Raw genomic sequence first — 22,428 nt, 5'->3', positions numbered from 1 at the left:
CATGTCGCAATTAGGGACTCAACTCTGTGACCAAAAGGTAATATTGCCTCTTAATGGACGCGCACAGGCCTTCACTGTCCAAACGATGCAGTGTTTGAACTCAACTAAAGTCACAGTGACAGCGGACATGTAAGGTCTATATTCCTGAAACTCACCGTCGCCGGTGGAGCAAACTCAAAAGAGAGACAAGGATGCGCCAGGCGGAACTAGGAACACAAGTCAGGTTTGGTATCGGTGGTAAATGGGTGTGGGACCCGGTCAATCCCTCCTGTGTATTTCCGGGGTCGGGTCGAGGAACATATAAAGAAGGAAGAGACACAGACATCACTCACGTCTAAAGTGTAACACTTTAGACGTGAGTGATGTCTGTGTCTCTTCCTTCTTTAGTGTTGTTCTAGTGTTGTTTCACCTTTTGATTGAAAAATGCTTCCACGTACAGGTCTTTCGATCTATTAGGCTATGTGTTTTCGTTAATGTTGGGGGACTTTCCCTGCCCGTCTGTCCCCGATGCAAAATTCGAACGCTGCTGACGTGATGGTGTTGTATTTTCCTTCTTAATTGGTTCCTTGGGTCGGGACCAGCAAACACTTCCCTTTGTGTGTGTGAGCCAGAATCGTCAAGAGAAGCTCTGGCTCGTGCATTCCGCTTGCCTCGTGAGTATGAGTTAATATTTGCATGATCGGTAATGTTCTTAAACTTCGATGGTGTCTGAAAGTGAGTTTCGAATAGGAAACTATTTTTTCAGTCTGTCTCACACTAAACGGAGAACATGTAGTCTCGCTTGCTCTGAGACTACAATATTATTGTGTTCACTGCGGGCTCCACTACGTTTTCGTACACGTAGCCTTACGTTAACTAATACGCACTCACAACAGGACTTGCCTTAAACTGTTCATGCTCTTCCATATTGTTTTAATTTACGATCCGTTTTCCACCGCTCGCGCATATGTGCACACTAGGGTTGGGCATTTTCTACCTAGATTATGCGGCCTTCAAATCTGGATTGCTGTGACTCCGGCCCGGCGGTATAGATCCTTTTCACGGGGGCCATGTTGTGTCGAAAAGGCAGGGTACACATAGTGCAAGCAAAACACTAATGATTATACCGATCATTACTGTTTTGCTTGCACCTGACACCAGGCCAGACATAAAACCACTTAGAAATCCTCCTATTTTAGGACGAAAAAGGTGGCTGTCACCTAAAGGCAGGGTTCGTAGTACGGTCATGGAAAAGCCTGGAAAATCATGGAAATTAAAAAAAATGTCCAGGTCATGGAAAAGTTTTGGAAAAACATAAAATCTGACAAGGTTTTGGAAAAGTCATGGAAATTTGTTTAATAAATATTTTCATGACGTTCATTTACACAGTTTAAAATAATGTGCGTGCTTTAAGAAACAATTTAACGTTAGGGCTACGCACGTGTTTGTTTACGCTTCAACTCCCAGCCATGGGCTGGGAAAATAGTTCCTCCATGAAACTGCTCATAACAAGGTCTGTGGATTATTTTGAGTCACGGGGTCATGATTTATGGAAAGAGACATTGCCGTTGAGTTGATCAAATGTATTTCTTTAGCACTTTGAGTACCACAACCCGAGTGCCATCCAGTTCCATTGTATTGGAGAGAATGCAGAAACTCTGTCCAAAGCTCAGGCAACTAACACAAAATGATATAGATGGATAAATAGCACTACAAGTGAGAGGCCAGGTATTTTGGATTTTAGGGTGAGCTGTTCCTTTAATAAAAGCCAAAATGGGACTGTAATAGTAATACAGGCAGCACGTAGCTAACAGACCGAGCAGCCTGGGATCCAGTTTAAAGCTTCACATAAGGAAGTGATGACACCGAAGCCCCGCTCCCGCGGCCATGCGCGTTCATGGATGCACGTTCATGGACCCTCAGAAAATACAGCTTAAATACGGCTCTTGGTGGCTTCTGAAGAAAAATGAGCTCATGAAAAAATATACATACATATCGTTGAGGGCAACAGTTTTCAACACCTGATCAGTGTGATTGAGCCAGCGTATGAGCTTCCCTTACTGAGCACCATTACCAGGCGGATTGAAAAGCGCTTCATAGCGCTTCGCACATAGGCATTTTGTAAAAAAAAAAATATATATATATATAGACGGTTTTCACCAGCACGCAACCCCACAGCACTTCCTTTTTCTCAGCATTCGGCAAACTGCAGAAATATTCACTCGACATTGTTACTTTTGTTTTCGCTGCTCAGCTGTATAGACGGTTTTCATGGAATGGTCAGTCCTGCACTTGAATGTTTTTTTTTTCTTTTATGTCCATAGCAAACACTGCAACAGGAAGTGAGCAGGGGTTCAATTTAGAATGTTTTTGTTGTCAAGTTAAAACCGTCTATATATATATTTAAACAAAATATTAATATAATCGATAATCGATTGTTAATTTTCCCGAATTTCGATTATGGAAATTAATTCAAAATGCCCATCCCTAAATCTAACGTTAGCCGCCAGTAATTCTGTCCGTTTTCTTCCAGCTAGTTGAATTCTACACACACACACACATCGTTGGTCAGGATCTGTAACGTTAATGTTATTTGTTTTGCGCCTTTCAATATAGCCTACACTTTCAGTCGCCTCGCTCTGTTGCTGTAGTAGCCTATCCAATCCCGCTGGTCTCTCATGACATGTAGAGCTCAGCTGTCCTGTTGTAAATGTGAACGTGCATTGCAGCGGCACCTGCCCAGCCAAATGGCACTGCAACGACTTCATAAATCATGAATTAATCACAACCGCGATGGTTATTTGGTTGACATCGCACAACCCTAAATAATATAGTGAACTGAAAGATAGATAGATAGATGGAAAGAAACATCTAAATTAGATAGATGGATAGAAAGAAGCATTTAACATAGAGATAGATAGATAGAAACATTTACATTTGAATTTCAATAATAAGGTTGATGATTGAGCCATTTGTTATGATGTTTTATTTATTTTAAAGGTCACTTTGAATTATTTGAACTAATAATAATGTATGTAGAAAAACAAAGATCTTAAATTCGGGACGGCTTGGGGATGGCTTATATTTATTTTGGGATGTTCCGGGACGATGGTGAAAAAAGTTACTGGGCCTAAAAAAAAAATAAAGTTCGGTTCCGGTTTCCGACCGACCCTGTCAATTTACGTGCGACCCAATTTATTTTATGGGCTTGTTGATTTGACGGTTGCGCTAAGGGGCGGGGTTTGCCACTGCCCGAAGGTGCTTTTCGCTACGGATACTTTAAAACGAAAATGGCATGGAGGGAGCATGACGGACATGTGCTTTGTGTCGCTTCTCTGCCCATGCAGCAGCGTGCCAACCAGAATTGTGAGATTGGGGTTAAAATCATTTGAAAACGTGCTTCAGGAATATATTCGTATCAGCAGCCATACTCTGAACCTGTTTCGATTTTGGAGCGTCCCCCACCCCACCTCTCTATCTTTTCCTCTTTCAGCCCGTTTCGCATATGCTCCCCAAACAAATGAATCTCACGGCAGTTTAACAAGCGCGTAAACAACGAGACTCTATAGCAAGATTGTCTGGACAAGTGAGGACACAAACACATCGGCTACCAAAATATATTTCCCTGCTGCATGTCAGATGAGATCGGCAAAAGTTTGGATGCAGCAGCAATGCCTTTCCCCCCCACACTGCCTGATAGACAGGTAGGAGATCAACAGCCTCTGACTGGCAAGGGCTTTGAAACTACGGTAGCCTATAACAACTTTTTATTCATTGGTCATTCATTGTGATATAAATTAGTGACATTTTCCCCAAAATACTCATGGTTCTGTGCTGTTGGTATTTGGTAGCCTATCTGATGCCTGCAGTGCGGCGCCGCGTCAATTAACGATAATGACGGGAGGCTTGCGCAGCAGCAGGATGATGTATTCGCGCAGATTTTCAGTCCTAAATATCAAACATGTTTGATATGAAAGCATTCATATTGACTTAAATATGTTGTTCATATAAAAACGTGTGTAGAGCACAGTGGTAGAGTACATGTAGGCTATGTTATGAAAAAAGTATCCATCGCTGCTGTAATTTTAAGGAAAAAAAAATATATATATATTTCCTATCCCTTGCTGCCACTGGAAAAAAAATAAAAATAAAAAAATAAAATAAATTCCCTACCGACCATCACCTCAACTGACAACCAACAGGAACCCAACTTTATTTTTTTTAGGCCCTGTCGAGCTCCGGGGGGAGGGGGGGGGGAGGATTAAGATAATGTCCATGTACCATGTCAATGTAAATGTCCAGTAAAAGTCCTTGGAACATTGGTATGATGTGATGTCTCTTCTTTCGTTATAGGCTCCTTGACATTGATCCGGACGTCAGCGCCTCCGTGTTTTTCAGACTTGGAAGGACGGCTTTGGCTGTTTGGTAGAACAGAAGCAGAGTAAAATGTCTGTCAGCTTGGGGGGCCCGCAGCTGCTGAGGGTGTGTGTACTGGAGCGCATGAGCTGTGCTGCTGAAGACTTCCTGCTGCTGGTGGAAAAAGCAAAAGAAACGTCCGAAATCCCGCCGGAGAAGCTGAGAGCGCTGCTCACCGGGCGACTAACTGCGGCTGCGCAGGAGATTTTCGGGCTGTTTGAGAAGACCGTGGCGGAGTACGAGGACAAAGTCCACAGCCAGAGGAAGCTGCTCGACGTAGTGAAGCTGCACAGAGCAGGTTAGTCAGTCCAGACCATAGCTAGGAGCAGCGTCAAGCTAAACACTGGCCCTCATTTATCAAGGGATCGTAGAAACCGCGCAGATCCGCACGTATTAATCCTCTTACACCGTGGTTCACATGGCATTTATGAAACGTTCGTATCTCGCCAGTCACGTCGTAAGAATGAGTGTTCATTGATAAATTTGGCGGATGGAATCAGAATCAGAATCACTTTTTCATTGCCATAGTAGGTAATCAGATTACATACCATATGACTTAGTGTAAAGCCCCAGACACACTGAGGAGAACTAGAAAAGTTTAGTGGCAACTAGAGCCTGAGTGATGCGTCATCTCACGTCTCCTGTGTCTCCTGTGTCTCCTCACGTCTCCTGTGTCTCCTGTGTCTCCTCACGTCTCCTGTGTCTCACGTCTCCTGTGTCGCCTCACGTCTCCTGTGTCTCACGTCTCCTGGGTCTCACGTCTCCTGTGTCTCACGTCTCCTGGGTCTCACGTCTCCTGTGTCTCACGTCTCCTGTGTCTCACGTCTCCTGTGTCTCCTGTGTCTCACGTCTCCTGTGTCTCACGTCTCCTGTGTCTCCTCACGTCTCCTGTGTCTCACGTCTCCTGTGTCTCCTCACGTCTCCTGTGTCTCACGTCTCCTGTGTCTCACGTCTCCTGTGTCGCCTCACGTCTCCTGTGTCTCACGTCTCCTGTGTCTCATGTCTCCTGTGTCGCCTCACGTCTCCTGTGTCTCACGTCTCCTGTGTCTCACGTGTCTCACGTCTCCTGTGTCTCACGTCTCCTGTGTCTCACGTCTCCTGTGTCTCCTGTGTCTCATGTCTCCTGTGTCTCACGTCTCCTGTGTCTCACGTCTCCTGTGTCTCATGTCTCCTGTGTCTCACGTCTCCTGTGTCTCATGTCTCCTGTGTCTCCTGTGTCTCACGTCTCCTGTGTCTCACGTCTCCTGTGTCTCACGTCTCCTGTGTCTCATGTCTCCTGTGTCTCACGTCTCCTGTCTCACGTGTCTCACGTCTCCTGTGTCTCACGTCTCCTGTGTCTCACGTCTCCTGTGTCTCACGTCTCCTGTGTCTCACGTCTCCTGTGTCTCACGTCTCCTGTGTCTCATGTCTCCTGTGTCTCATGTCTCCTGTGTCTCCTGTGTCTCACGTCTCCTGTGTCTCACGTCTCCTGTGTCTCACGTCTCCTGTGTCTCACGTCTCCTGTGTCGCCTCACATCTCCTGTGTCTCACGTCTCCTGTGTCTCATGTCTCCTGTGTCTCACGTCTCCTGTGTCTCACGTGTCTCACGTCTCCTGTGTCTCACGTCTCCTGTGTCTCACGTCTCCTGTGTCTCACGTCTCCTGTGTCTCACGTCTCCTCACGTCTCCTGTGTCTCACGTCTCCTGTGTCTCACGTCTCCTGTGTCTCACGTCTCCTGTGTCGGGGCAATAAAGTTGCATTTGAACACACTGCCAACACGACAGTCGACGGGCTACTAGCACTAGGGGTGCACCGACCACGTTTTGGGTCGCCGATCGCCGACGAGAAATATTTGCGCCGACCGATCACCGATTGATCACCGATCACCAACTTTTTTTTATGCCTCCGCCAGCGATAGCCAGGCCGGAGGCATTATGGATCCGGTTGGTCCGTCCGTCCGTCCGACCAATGTTCGTTAACGCGATATCTGAGGAACGCCTTGACGGAATTTCATCAAATATGCCTCAAACATCGACTTAGACTCGAGGATGAACTGAGTAGATTTTGGTGGTCAAAGGTCAAAGGCCAAGGTCACTGTGACCTCTCCAACGCCATTTTGAAGAATGAACTAATGGTGGAGGCATAAATCCGCGGTGCGGTCGTTCTAGTTTAGCAGCTGTAGCAGTCTCTTATAGAACAGTTTCCATTTGACATAATAGGCCTACATTTCATGCATAAAATTGAAAGTGCAGCACATTTTATCCCCCCCCTACATCAATATTTTATATTGTGTAGGCTAAAGGAAACCGCCAACATGATTATTTTTTTGTGAGAGGTAATTGGAGCACAAGACTGTTGAGACTAGAAACAGCTAGAAGAAATGTTCTTTATAGTTCAGTCCAGTTCCCTCAGTTCAGTTTACAAAGGAAAAAAAATATTCCACTTCGGGATGTTACCAGTTCAATTCACTCAACAAAAATACTCCATTCCGGGATTGTCCTGTTATCCAGGAAAAATAACTCTAACCCAAGCAAACGATTTTATAGATATATAAGCTCAACCAAAGTCTCTTGCACAGAAATTTCCAATTTTGAGCAAGTGAAGACAGTGTGCAGGTGTCCATTATTTTTCTAATAGATGTATAAGCTAAAGCTAACCCAAAGCTTTGTCAAGACACCCTTTTCACGGGGGCCATTTTGTGTCGAAAAGGCAGGGTAAACACAGGTGCGAGGAAAACGCTAATGAGGGTTTTCAACTTCCATGATTGGAAGTTGGAAAGTGGAAACCCTCATTGGTGTCTTGCTTGCAGCCTTGCACCTGTGTTTACCCTGCCTTTTCGACACAAAATGACCCCCGTGAAAAGGGTCTAGTGTTCACCCGTCTTTTGCCAACTCACGGCTGGTGACAGCTGTCATCAGACTCGTCACGTCAGTTCAGGTTAGTTAATTAGTTGGCTAGTAACCAGCTAGTTGATCACAAGATTAGAACAGCTGTTTTCAAGTCTCTGGACTGGAGACATTTGGCTGTCGGCTCCTCGATGGATTTCCTTGCAATGACGAGAGTTTCATAACATAGTTACTTCTAATCAAATATGTCTGGTAAAAAGTTGCAAATGGCGCTGGCGTTGTCAGCCCTGGCCTGGTCTTTTACTTGTGGAAGAAGAAAGGAAGAGGCGGAGGTGTAAAATAAGGAGAAACCACACTAAATGGGTGATGTGATCTACAGAGACAGGCTGAAGGGACGTTCCCAAAGGCACGTCGTCGTGAAAATATCCGTGTTTTGGATTTATCAGATGAGATGAAGTTGTAAAATGAGCAGAGCGTTTTGTGTGTGGCCTCTCTTCTCCTGCGCTGACCAGCCAATCAGAGTGATTTATCTCACCGACAACCCGGTGCCGATTCAACATTTTGAATCAGCTGGAAAAGCCGCCGTCAGAGCAGCCTAGAGCTAACAGTGTGGGACACACCGCAAATACTAGAGCGACAGACGGGGACGCACCGCAAATACTAGAGCGACAGACGCACAGACATGTCCGACGGCCGGCTGTCGGCTTGGTGTGTCTGGGGCTTAAAGACTGAAATATTCTTCTGCGTGACGCCTCGACTTGGAGCCTTGCCGGGGGCAGCTGGTCCTAAATACTCGAACGTCAGCTTGACGAGTCCCCAGCAAAATTGGGTGATTTGAATAGGACAATGAATAGAAGTTAGCCCAAGGAGAAAATGTAGTGCATATAGTTAGCTTTGATAGCTTTCACTCTCTCCCGTTATCTCCCCATCTACTGTATATGATATTATACTCACGCTGTTCGCATCAGCGTATTTATTTTTTAATAGCAGCTGATAGGCTGTAGCAGTATTATATGTCCTTATATCAGCTGTTATAACAGTATTATATGTCTAAAAGTTTCCATTGTACATTTCATCCATCAAAGTCGCAGTTCAAATTTTTTTTTCCTCCCTCAATATTTACGTTCACCATGTAAACAAAAACCACGTGCATTTAGGTAGCACGCATCAGACTCCGTGTTGCCAGATTGTCTCGAATAGATCTGCATTGCTTGGGCGGTTTTGTGTGCATTTTGAGCAGTCTTTGTGCTGGGACCATCTGGCAACCCGACCCAAATGGAGAAATAGCCCAACTTTATCCATTTAATTTTCCATTTCAGTCTTGGTAGTTTCAATCAAAGCAACGGACATTTATCTTCCAGAGCCATTGTTGACATAGTCTGGTGTGCGTGACACTCTGATGTTATAAGCACTCCAACTAACGTTACCGCAGCTAATGCTAACAAGCTAACGCGAAGGAAACTATAGTGACATGAGGAGTTGCTTTTCATCCTGCTCGACTGTCTGCTGCAAGGATTACTAACGCTTCTCCCACAAGGTATTTTATCCTGGCATACATTACAGATGACAGAAGTTACAGAAGTGTCTCATACACTTAATGACACCGCCGATATTTTTCAGCATGGTGCTTTCAGCTGTGTCTAGATGACACCTCTGATATGTTTCAGCATGGTGCTTTCAGCTGTGTCTAGATGACACCTCTGATATGTTTCAGCATGGTGCTTTCAGCTGTGTCTAGATGACACCTCTGATATGTTTCAGCATGGTGCTTTCAGCTGTGTTTATATGACACCTCTGATATGTTTCAGCATGGTGCTTTCAGCTGTGTTTATATGACACCTCTGATATGTTTCAGCATGGTGCTTTCAGCTGTGTCTAGATGACACCTCTGATATGTTTCAGCATGGTGCTTTCAGCTGTGTTTATATGACACCTCTGATATGTTTCAGCATGGTGCTTTCAGCTGTGTTTATATGACACCTCTGATATGTTTCAGCATGGTGCTTTCAGCTGTGTTTATATGACACCTCTGATATGTTTCAGCATGGTGCTTCCAGCTGTGTTTATATGACACCTCTGATATGTTTCAGCATGGTGCTTTCAGCTGTGTTTATATGACACCTCTGATATGTTTCAGCATGGTGCTTTCAGCTGTGTTTATATGACACCTCTGATATGTTTCAGCATGGTGCTTCCAGCTGTGTTTATAACTTTATATGACACCTCTGATATGTTTCAGCATGGTGCTTTCAGCTATGTTTATATGACACCTCTGATATGTTTCAGCATGGTGCTTTCAGCTGTGTTTATATGACACCTCTGATATGTTTCAGCATGGTGCTTCCAGCTGTGTTTATAACTTTATATGACACCTCTGATATGTTTCAGCATGGTGCTTTCAGCTGTGTCTATATGACACCTCTGATATGTTTCAGCATGGTGCTTCCAGCTGTGTTTATATGACACCTCTGATATGTTTCAGCATGGTGCTTCCAGCTGTGTCAATATGACACCTCTGATATGTTTCAGCATGGTGGTTTCAGCTATGTCTATATGACACCTCTGATATGTTTCAGCATGGTGCTTCCAGCTGTGTTTATATGACACCTCTGATATGTTTCAGCATGGTGCTTTCAGCTGTGTCTATATTACACCTCTGATATGTTTCAGCATGGTGGTTTCAGCTGTGTTTATATGACACCTCTGATATGTTTCAGCATGGTGCTTTCAGCTGTGTTTATATGACACTTCTGATATGTTTCAGCATGGTGCTTTCAGCTGTGTCTATATGACACCTCTGATATGTTTCAGCATGGTGGTTTCAGCTGTGTTTATATGACACCTCTGCTCTGATATGTTTCAGCATGGTGCTTTCAGCTGTGTCTATATGACACCTCTGATATGTTTCAGCATGGTGGTTTCAGCTGTGTTTATATGACACCTCTGCTCTGATATGTTTCAGCATGGTGGTTTCAGCTGTGTTTATATGACACCTCTGATATGTTTCAGCATGGTGGTTTCAGATGTGTTTATATGCGATCAACTCCACCGAAAATGGCTCAAGTGTTTTGCGTTATCAATCGGTTTTGTCAATCGTAACATAAACATAAACGTTGTGCGTTCAGCGATGCTGCTGTGTAGTGGCTCTAAGAATATCCACAACAGCAGTGCTTACACTGCAGCAGCCTGTTGAACAGAGGAACAAATCCTCACATTTTGAAAGAAGGCTCAGCAGCGTCCGCGGCTAAACTCTTCCAGGCTTATAAACTTGTGACAAAAAGCTCCTCATCATATGTCCTGATGGTCGATTTTCATCCAACTGCTCTCGTCCGATGTGTGGATATTATAGTTGCCATTAAATGTTATTAATCTGGGGAGGCGTAACGTTACGAACCGAATTCCCCCTGCTGTCTGACTATGAGCTCGTCAATGCAGCTGTGTATCTTATCACAGGCTCAGCTACTACTTAACACGTTCACTGCCAATGACGTGTTTTTACGTCAAACAAAATCCAACCGTTCACTGCCAATGACGTGTTTTTACGTCAAAAAAAAAATCGTTTTTTTTTTTTTGACGGTGGGACGTTGATCTAACCCTTTTACGTCTCCTATACCAGAATTGGAGGTATTGAATGTGTATAATCTATTTTACCGACCCACTGAGTGGCGACATGTCTCTCCACAGTAGAAAGAGGGAGCCAAAACTGCACGGGAACGCGTGAGGAAACCATTCTCTCTGTAAAATGGATTGGCGAAAACGCTTTCGTTTTCGCGCTGATTGCTGGCGGTGCGGGATTGCAAATTTGCATAATAGATTACGGGTGGAACACACTTTGAAACACGCAGCATAAATATGACCAGAATCGCAAAAGCTTCATCAAAGCTCTCAACCAAAACTCCAAGAATCGAGCGAGTCCATCCAGACTTCCTCAAAGAGCGGCCGCGCAGACAGGCACAGCAGCAGCAAAGCAGAAACGAGCTTTTGACACGGCCGCTGCAGCCAAGAAGACACACACGGAGGGAGTAGTTGGAAGCAGAGGGGGGTTTCCTGCTGTTATGGAGGAAATTACTGTTCAAAACTATTGTTTAGATGTCTGACGTCTTACTGATGCCAAAAATGAATGGTTAAAGTGACTGTTCTATCGAATTTCACAAAAAGCCGTTTATCTCAGAATAATTTTTCTGACGCTGAAACCATGCTGTATTCAACTGCTAATGCTTACATAACTACTAACTCTACAAACTAACTCTTTTAGACAGAGAAAGCACACATTCTATTAGTTCTTTTGAGATATTGTGTGTTCACAAAATCTTAGCAGAAAAGAATCCTCGGGTCTTGAAAGATGAGCCAGAATCCTCAAAAAAACCCTCTGGCAGAACCTACCTACAGTAAAAAAAAAAAACGGCTGGCAGTGAATGTGTTAAGAAGTGTCGTTAATTTTATGTTTACAACACGAGCTGCTGCCTGCTGCTGCGGTGCATTGTTTTGTGTGCGTGAGTTCCCCGTGCTAAAAACAGTTATGCAATGCGTGCACACACGGCTCTTATCCTAGACATCACGATGTTACCATGAGACCATCGGCTGTGCCCGACATCGTCGCCCCAACCCTAGTTCCCAGCAGCGCATTCCCCAAGTTTGAAGTTCATCGGACGAACGGTTCTCGAGATAAACCGCTTTTTGTGAGATAGAACTTTATAATACCAAGTTTGTGTACTTTGGGAGAACTTTTCGTTTTTCAAATATTTGGTCCAAAACCTTATGGAAATGAAGAATAACACCTCACAAGGATAAAGTACCATCCAGAGATTAAGTGTATGTGATAAACTCATTTTACACAAAAATGCCAGATAGAACTGTATAATACCAAGGTCATGAATAGGGATGCACCGATATGAAAATTTTGCCCGATGCCGATAACCGATATTAACATTGCTGTTATGGCCGATAACCGATATTTACCGATGTCAATATGATTTGTATAAAACCACATTTTTATGATCATCACATTTTGTACATACTGAAAAACACATGTTAACACTGAATTTGAAAAAGTTATGCATTTCTTTATTTGCAAAGCCTTTGGAAAAGCCCATAAATCATAGATTTACTGCATTATTTCATATCAATGTGAAGAATTTGGCCGATAATGATAACCGATATTAACATTGCAGCATCTGACCGATACCGATATGACCGATATGTTAAAAAATGACTAACATCGGCCGATACCGATATGATTGCCGATATATCGTGCATCCCTAGTCATGAAATATAAAGTAATAAGGTAATTTGATTTGATTTGATTTGATTTGATTTGACGGTTACAAATTGAAATACAGTGTGCTAAACAAAGTACAGACACGGATCTCAAAGAATAACATCAAGGATAAAGCACAATAAAGTCAAGACTTATTTCCAATGTGGTCCTTGGTCTAAAACAGGTAGATAAAAAAACAACAACAACAATATAAACATAAAATAATTAACAGAAGCATTCAATACAGTATGATTTATGCAATGAGTAATAAAGTTATTCTGGGGGGGTAGACTGTAGGCACAGTTTTCCTTCGTACGTTGGCTTGATAAATGAGGGCCTCTGTGTGTATGTGTGTATTTCAGTCTTGCCTCCAGATGTTCAGCAGCTGTTGGTCTGTAAAGAAGAGGAGCAGCAGGAGTGGAGCCCCAGTCTGGACCAGGAGGACCCAGACCCCCCACACCTAGAAGAAGAAGAAGAAGAAGAAGAGGAGGAGGAGGAACTCTGGACCAGTCAGGAGGGAGACGGCGAGGGACGTCTGCAGAGAAAGACAGGCGAAAAACCTTTCAGCTGCTCAGTTTGTGACAAAAGTTTTTGTCGCAAAGGAGACTTGAACAGACACATGAGAACCCACACTGGTGAAAAACCATTTAGATGCTCAAACTGTGGTAAAAGATTTCATAAAAAAGGAAATTTGAATGAACACATGAGAGTCCACACAGGGGAGAGACCATTTAGTTGCTCAGACTGTGGCAAAACATTTCGTCGTAAAGATGACTTGGAGGAACACATGAGAATCCACACAGGGGAGAAACCATTTATCTGTACAGTTTGTGGTAAAACGTTCAGCAAGAGTCGAACTCATAAATACCACATGGCAATCCATACAGGGGAAAAACCCTTCAGTTGCTCAGGTTGTGACAAAGGTTTTAAACTTAAATCAGAGTTGAAGTCACACATGAGAACCCACACAGGAGAGAAACCATTTTGCTGCTCAGTTTGTGGTAAAACATTCAGGCATAGTAACACATTAAAGGACCACGAGAGAATCCATACAGGGGAAAGACCTTTCAACTGCTCAGCTTGTGACAAAAGTTATAGTAGTAAAGTACACTTGAAGAGACACATGAGAGTGCACACAGGAGATAAACCCTTTAGCTGCTCCGTTTGTGGCAAGTCATTCACCCAGCGTACAATCCTGGTTGGACACATGAGAACTCACACAGGGGAAAGACCTTTTAGCTGCTCAGTTTGTGGCAAAGGTTTTAGGTGTCAAGCAGAATTGACTAAACACATGAGCGTCCACACAGGAGAGAAAGAGTCCAGTTGCAGCGTTTGTGGGAAAAGTTTTAGTCACAAGTCACAAGTCAGCCAGCATCAGTGTGGTGGTGAGAGCAGCAGTAGCTGAAGCTGCAGAGCTGCTGGTTGAGCTGAACTGTTCACTAGTAAGAGAACAATAACCTAGAGACACATCATGATAGTTCATCATTCCACAAATTTCATGAAAAGCGGCCCAGTAGTTCACACACTATCTTCCCTCTACCAGTGCCCCTCCGCCGCCAGTACTTTTGTCAAACTCTTTATCTTTGTCAACTTGGCTGACTTTGGAGCTACTGTATGTTGCACTCGCTTTCCAGCTAGCTAGCTCGTCAAACACGGACTATGCTGTGCCATTACAAATTAGCCCTTCGCAGATCCCAATAATCCGGTCTAATCTGCAAATTTTGTGAGTCAGATTGGATCCGTGCCAAAATTTTATGGGTTCTGCCTTTGCCCATGATGCTTCCAACAAGTTTCATGAAAATCAGCCCAGGAGTATTTTTTCCATTATTCTGCTAACCAACAGAGACGGACAAATGGCACCGAAAACATAACTTCCTTGGTGGAGGTAATAAGAAAAGAAAATCAACAATACAATTTGTACAATAACATTTTTAGATTGAGTTGGGATACTTGCGTTTACGTCATTGTGAATGCATTCTGTAATTCAATTTATACATGTGAAGTGCTTGGATTTTGAGGGGGGGGAATTCCAAGTACTGGAATACCATGAAAATAGCCCATTTAACCAAGTGCTTTAAAAGTCCTTCAAATTCAAATGGACCACATAACACACTTAGATTTTGACCAAAGTTTTGTTGATCAAGTGATTATAACTAAATTGCTCAGAATCAGAGCTTCTTCCCTGACGCATCGCTTTCACTCCCCAATGTTGCATGCAGTAATGGTGCAGCAACTCTGATGTTACTCTATGGTGAGCAGCACACCTGCATCTGCTGGGGAATTTGTCATAACCTTTGGCTTTAATAACTTCACACAAGGCCCAAACAACAACAATCGCTAAATTCAATGTCTGCAGTATCAAAATAAAGGATGCTGCATCGACCACATCAAACTATCAGGCACCTGACAGGTCAGTCATGGTAATGTGAAAGTTAACGTTAGCTCATACGGACAGTTAGCAAACATGTTCGCAGATGCTAAAACACTCATTACAACCATAAAAGACTTGAGACCTGACTTGGACTTACAAAAAAATGACTTGTGCATCTCTGATAATCACCATTTTAATTTTATTGATATTGTCCATAGTTATTTTCCATAGTTTTGACCTGGATGTGGGAACAGACGCCCAGTGACCAGTCTGGCCTGTTTTGCTACATTTACCATGATTAAAACTCCAAATTAAAATTGACATCGGACAAATATTTTTCCCGTCCAGCTGACAGGATTAGTAGAATTGATTTATTTAAGGCACGCTCAATTTATATTTGAAAATGAATTCTTTGCTTTGCGTCCTTGAAAATGAAAAAAAAGTGCTTGAAAAAGTTGAGATATACCGTATATGAAATAATGAAGCGTTATTTTATTTTTTTTCACTTCAGACTGAATATTTTGATGTCTGATACTGCCTGATTCTCATAAACCGGCTGTGACCCTGGGAGAGGAAGATGACTCCATGTTTAGCTGGAAAATATATTTTCATTTTACATCGTTCAAGACATTGTGATTAACATTGTACAGCTACTGACTGTCAAAATGTATGACTGTAAATGATGTGATGTATATCTTTTTTTTTTTTGCTTTATGACTTGCTACTATGTTCATCGATATTATTGCATCTTAAATTTAATTTTCTCTGTTTCTTTGCGTCCTTTTTTGCATTTGAGTGTATAAGGGTTGCCAAAACCGGCCCGCCACAGAGCCCAATCCAGCACACAGGATGACTTTGCAAAGTGTAAAAATTCCACTGATTCAATGCAATGTGATGCACTTGTGAAGGCTAAGAGGTACCAGGTGATGCACTTGTGAAGGCTAAGAGGTACCAGGTTTCAGGAGCATCACGAATGGTCAACTATTTTCATTTTAATTCTAATTTTCATTCCCTGTGACTGTAGATAATTGCACAGTTACCGTCAATTGTAATGCACAGTTACAGACTGTAGATTTGATCATTTGTTTGATGGTAGCTGAGATAACCCTACGTGAAAACCTGCACCTGTCATTATTTACACTCAAAGAAACAGGAACATCTTGTGCTTTTATTTATAGGTTATTGATTTTCTTTGTCTGGCCCACTTGAGACCAAATTGGGTCGCTCTGGCATGTGTACACTCAAATGAATTTGACACGCCTGGTGTATAACATGATGCCAGCTGTTACGAGTCTTTTGGTTTATGCACGTTTGTGACCTTGCTCACTTTGATCTATTTTGATCCTCTGTATTCTGTAGGCTTGAAAGTAATATAACATTCTGATTCAAATTATGCGTTTGTCTTCCTGAAGACCTACAAATATTACATTTTATCAGTAAAGTGAATGGATTATCGGACGATTTCAGGGGCAAGTGCTCCAGATAGAAGAAATTTAGATCACAGGCATCTATTAGATTTGACCTCATTTGAGAAGATATTTGCAGTTTGTCTCTACTGTAGGTGTCAATATCATGCATCTCCTCGTGTTACTTTATACTAGCCACACTAGTACTGTATAATGCACCCAAATTCCTTCTTTTTATTTCTCACCCTTGCTAGCGGGACAGAATCTTCCAGTAGTTTCACATTTACACCAGTAGATGTCACCCTATCCCCATAATGGACTAGGCTCAGAGCAGGAATGGTAATTTTACAACATGGTTTACAAAGATCTTAATTTCTATCCTGCTATATTATTGCTTTGATATTAATGTTCACTGACATGCTGTGTCACTCAAAATAGTCACTTCTCCCCCATGGCATCTTCAAACCTGCTCTATTCAGAATTCACATTTAGAATGAATGAACGAATGAATGCATTTTTCTTATTGTCATGTGAACTTTTTGTATGCATGCCATGGGCTTACAAGACACTGTAAAGTCACACCAAGGCAGGACCAGAGTACAGTGTATAGGCTTACATTAGACAACAAAGGAAGATGATAACGAAACTAAGGAATCTTTCAACTTCAGTTCTTCAAACCATCAATGACTATGGCAGAACTAATTCAATTCAAAAGGGCTTTATTGGTATGTTAAGGTGCATCTTACATTGCCAAAGCATACATATAGCAACACATTACAGAAAAACATGCACAAAACAAGACATTTAGTTACTAAGTAACATAAGTCATGAATCTTGCGCATCGAACCATGTCTTCCGTTTTCAGATCAGATCAACACAGCAGAAGTTATAGCTGTCTTTGTACAAAGACAAAGACAACATTTCAGATTATTTGGCTTTTTCAAATGGCTTTTTGGAAATCCGCCTAGGTATCTCCCTACAAAAACCACTGCCAAATACTCATGTTTTGGTATTTTTTCATCTTCTTTGAGTTGGGATGTGGTAAGGCCTGTGGCTATGTCTCCATTGGGTTTCTAGCCATAAATACAACAACCACAGGTAACTGTTTACACTCCAAAAGTGTTTTTTATTCTAGGTGAGAATCAACCACTGTGTTTGAGCTGGTGTTACTCAGGGTCAGTAACACATAGTCATTCTGACACTTGGAACAGAAACTTCAAAGTCTTACCTTTCAGAAAAGGTTGGGCAGTTGTCTGTAACCCTAGCGGTTCAGCCACAGTAAGCATTTTAGTTTGGGTATGTCGTTTTCACCATTTTCTTCAGAAATAGGTGGCTTTAGAAGAGGGTCATTTTCTCTTTTAAAATTCTGTTTGATATTCACATATGAGCTTAATTTTGGCTTTGACAGGACCATAGACTGAAAAGAACAGGACATTTTTTAAAGCGATGAAGGCTTTCAAGTAGTTTTTAACTTATTTAATAATCATCTCAGTACACTGAACTATTTCCCCGACTTACTATAGTTTCCCAATGAGTCTGCCTGCATTACCGTATATAACACTGTATAGATCAGATCAGATAAACTTTATTGTCCCCGAGGGGACATTTGTCTTGGGCAACAAAGTGCATTACAGCATATCCATCGGCAGTAACATGTACCAACAAAGGAAAAGAACAACATGACAACAAGACAAGAGTGGCGTTTAAACAAAGACTTGCACAGAACCCGGCTGGAACAAGCGGTGCCTGTTTAGGCAAGAAAAATTGCACCCGCCCATATTACACTGACCCTTATTGCACTATCATGTAAATAATAAAAGCATAGAACCATAAAAACATAGAAGCATAAAACCATGGCAAAATAAAAGCAAAGAGAAACCACAAGAAGGACTAAAAAAAAAGTACAAGAAAAAGACAAGACAAGAGCCATCACGTTTCTGGCGCTTCCATACTGCCACCTCCCATCAGTGCAGGTGTTACACCCGTGAGGAAGGGGCTCGCTGTCTATTCAGCAGTGCAATAGAAGTAGGAAGGAAGGAGAGATCATATCTATTGCTTTTACAGCGGCTGGCTCTGAACCGTCTGCCCGAGGGTAGCATCTCGTACTCCGAGTAGAGGATGTGGTTTGGATCAGTCAGAACTCTGTTTGCTTCTTGTATAGCGCAAGTGCATTAAACCTTATACCTTAAAGTGCGCTTGCACTATGAAGCGTTATACGTAGTATAACGTATATCGTTATACGTAGTATAGGGCTTATACTTTATATCAGTTTTAAAAGTGGGAGGGGGGCCTCCAAGCAGTTTCAGGGGAGGCTCAGTCAATGGAAGTGGGGGGGAAATTACATCAGTTATCAAAAGGAGATCACATAGAATAGCCTAAATGTGTGATGTGGTTAAAGCTAGTTCAGAGAGATACAGTAGTTTTGGGGAATTTGACTGTCAAACAGCAATTTTCAGGTCAGGATTTTTCCATTCACTCACCATTCACGACACAGGACTCAGGAGGAGGCGACATGATGCTGAACCCTTCACCAAAGTGAAAGACAAACCTGAAGCCAAATGCCACCCAAGGTATGCATTGTCCACGGACGCCACGCAAGTCCCGTTCATTGACATAATCCACTTGATAAAATAATCCCAAAATATGCGGTCTGTGACACGTCATGACATGTACCGTTGTCCGACCATATTAGGAGGGCAGGCGGCAATGTAGCCTAATAGGTGACCATGGGTATAGACAGCATTGATTGTATATATTAGGTATTGAGGCTAGTCTACCCAGTGTGGATATTCAATGTGTATTCCGTAAAAAACAACAATAAAAATAAGCCCAAATAGTTTGCAGTGCACAATACATGTGTTTTCACAGCAATATAAAATTGAGAGAGGGAATTATGACCTGTTTAACTCCTAACAGCTTGCTATAGGCTATAAAAAAAATACTAATGACAAGATTTTTGTTTCAATCAAAGCAAATATTTAAATTAAAATACAACCATTAATTTCATAATAGTTGTTTCCACTGGTTCAGTATCAGTACAGAGCACATCTTGAAAAGTCGGGAAACTAATCATAAGGATAACAGTTACTCGGTATGTGAATAACATTTATTTTCTTTATTGTTGGAAAAAGTGTTGCTGAGTGCTGATGTCTGTGCTGCTATTATTATTTTACTTGCATATCATGTGGGCCCTATTCCTTTTCAAATAAATGCACAGCAACAGCATCAGGGGTTTTTGTTTATTGGAGGCGAGGCTAATCCTTCTGTTCAGAAATAAAACAGTCACAGACTCACAGTTAAGCAATACAAAAACAGTTAAGAGTCCAATGCTTACCAGTATTATTACAAATGAATAACATCTGGGGGAAGAGCAAAGCAGGTGTGACTGACAGACTGACAGACCCCTCCCACCCACCAGTTTTCAGTTATTTAGGGTTTTGCTCCCTGTTGATACTAAGGGATTGATCTTTCATTCATATCATTTATTAGAGAAATGTGCTTTGTTGAAAGTGTATAATGTATTTTCTACATGGATCTCCCGTTTCAAGTGAATGCCTGTGACAGCCTGCTATTAAAAATCGATGGTTAAAAAAGTAACTAATACTCTGAGTAGTTTTTTAGAAGAGTACTTTTTACTTTTACTTAAGTATATTTTTAACACCAGTACTTTTACTTGTAATTGAGTAATATTTCAGTAAGGTAACAGTACTTCTACTTGAGTACAAACTTTCAGTACTTCTTCCACCACTGCATATCGGTATCGGTCAGATGTTGCAATGTTAATATTGGTTATCATTATCAGCCAAATTCTTCACATTGATATGAAATAATGCAGTAAATCTATGATTTATGGGCTTTTCCAAAGGCTTTGCAAATAAAGAAATGCATGAGTTTTTCAAATTCAGTGTTAACATGTGTTTTTCAGTATGTACAAAATGTGATGATCATAAAAATGTGGTTTTATACAGATCATATCGACATCGGTAAATATCGGTTATCGGCCATAACAGCAATGTTAATATCGGTGCATCCCTAAATACATGACAAAAACAAATAGGTGCATATGATCTAGATTTCTTCTATCTGGTGCACTGACCTGGCAGTCTGAAAATCCATTCACTTTACTGATAAAACCTTAATATTTGTAGATCTTCAGGAAGACAAACAGACATAAATCAGAATTTTATATTACTTTCAATCCTACAGAATACAGAGGATCAAAATATATCAAAGTGGGCAAGGTCAAACAGGTAATCACCAACAGACCCGATCAGAACTATATAGTCATATGGTGTCATGTTATACACCAAAATGCATAAAGGATGCAAAGAAACTTAACATGCAAGCTAAACATGGAGTCATCTTCCTCTCTAGCATGTGAAATACCCGGTGGCAACCGGGGGTCCCCCCTACCTAGTGCTCTTGGTGTTTCCTCCACGACGTTTTCGTTGTTCTGATTCAGCTTTTTAGAAGTGGATCCAATGTTGGCAACTAATGAACTTTACTTTCTCTGACATATTTAGTCTGTATTTGTAACCGTGTCGATGTCAAAGCAGGTCCATTTGGGATCTTCCAACTAAACATTTGGATTGTGGAGAATGCAGACCATTTGCAACAGCGCCACCCATGGAAGGAATCTTTACCAGAAACAACCGGGTATTCAATGGCGAGGAAACAATACAACATTGTTGAATAAATGTTTTGCTATTTGACAAATGAAGACTGGACTTAGTAAGATATATTTTAGTGACAATTGCAGATTTTTCCAGAGACCCCCCAACATTTTGCTGTGGAGGCTTTCAGGTGGTCTCAACTGTTAATGAAGGCCCCCCCCCCCCCCCCCCCCCCCGAGACCCCCTGTATTTCGCACCATGTTCCTCTCCAAAGATCAGCCGGGTTATGAGAATCAGACAGTATCAGACATCAAAATATTCTGTCTTAAGTGAAGGGGAAAAAACAATAAATAAAAGTTGTATTATGACATCTATATCTAAACATGTATGAAGTGAATTACAGAATAAATTCACAATGACTGAGTACGTTGACTTAAACATAGGAATCCCAACTCAATCTAAAAATGTTATTGTACAAATTGTACTGTTCAGTTTTATGTTCTTAGTACCTCCGCCAAGGTGGTTATGTTTTTGCTGCTGTTTGTCGGTCTGTTGGTGAGCAGGATTACATTACGGAAAAACTACTGGGCCGATTTCCCTGAAACTCGATGAAAGTGTGTAGCGTGGGCCAAGGAAGAACCAATCACATTTTGGCACGAATCCGATCCGACTGACGAAATTTGCATATAACAAGCAAACTGGACTATCGTCCTTAAAAGGTCGACGCTATTCGAGTGCCTTTCTAGTTTCCTATAGCACAGCGCAGGCCGGGTTTGACAAGCTCTCGCAAGCTCAGTTTCTAAGCTCGAGCGGAGCGTCGGGTATGAGCGGAAACTAGACATCCAGACGAATAGGTATCAGCCATGTTATGGTCGCTAGCTGGGAAGCGGGCGCAACATAGCAACATAGCTCCGTGGTCTGCAAAGTTGAGAAGGGTAAAGTTTCTGACAAAGGTACGTATGTGTTTGGGGGGGGGGGGGGGGGGTACTGGTAGAGAGAGACAGAGTGTGAACTACTGGGCCGCTTTTCGTGAATCTTTGTGGAAGCTTGTAGCACGGGTCAAAGAAGAGCCCATTAAATGTGGATCTGATTTCGTCTGCGCTCTCAAAGTGTCCTATTTTTATCTGAAGAAACGATAAAACACTTTGATGATAAAATCAGTATTGAGATCTGGCTGCATCTCTAAACCACAACAGTGACAAGAAGGGTTTGGCTTTCCTCCTGAATGATCATGATGTGTCTCTAGTTTATTGTTCCGTTACTGCTGAACAGTTCAGCTCAACCAGCAGCTCTGCAGCTTCACCTGCTGCTGCTCCCATCACTACACTTATGACTTTTGACCTGTGACCTCTGAGCAAAACTTCTCCCACAAACACCGCAAATGAACGCTTTCTCTCCCGTGTGGACGCTCATGTGTCTGTTCAAGGCTTCTTTATGACTAAAGCTTTTGTCACAAGCTGAGCAGCTGAACGGTCTTTCCCCCGTGTGAGTTCTCATGTGTCTACGCAGGTGTGTACTCCGGCTGAATGTTTTACCACAAACTGCACAGATAAAAGGCTTC

At 42.2% G+C, this 22,428-nt stretch overlaps 1 protein-coding gene across 1 annotated transcript; it reads left to right on the top strand.

Moving 5' to 3' along the window:
* Window positions 1–619: 619 nt before the first annotated feature.
* On the top strand, window positions 620–22,393 carry LOC310784820 (uncharacterized protein; the record flags this gene model as incomplete). The annotated part of the gene is made up of 4 exons (XM_083645860.1): window positions 620–653; window positions 4,333–4,693; window positions 12,840–13,388; window positions 22,377–22,393. The coding sequence occupies exons 2-4, from the start codon at window positions 4,426–4,428 to the stop codon at window positions 22,391–22,393; spliced, it is 834 nt and encodes a 277-aa protein (XP_083501986.1). The 5' UTR covers window positions 620–653; window positions 4,333–4,425.
* Window positions 22,394–22,428: the final 35 nt, after the last annotated feature.

This window comes from Poromitra crassiceps (genome assembly GCF_964638095.1).
Source record: "Poromitra crassiceps genome assembly, chromosome: 11".
Lineage (NCBI taxonomy): Eukaryota > Metazoa > Chordata > Actinopteri > Beryciformes > Melamphaidae > Poromitra > Poromitra crassiceps.
Note: the sequence above shows the minus strand (reverse complement) of the source record. Positions and strands in the feature narration are given on the sequence as shown.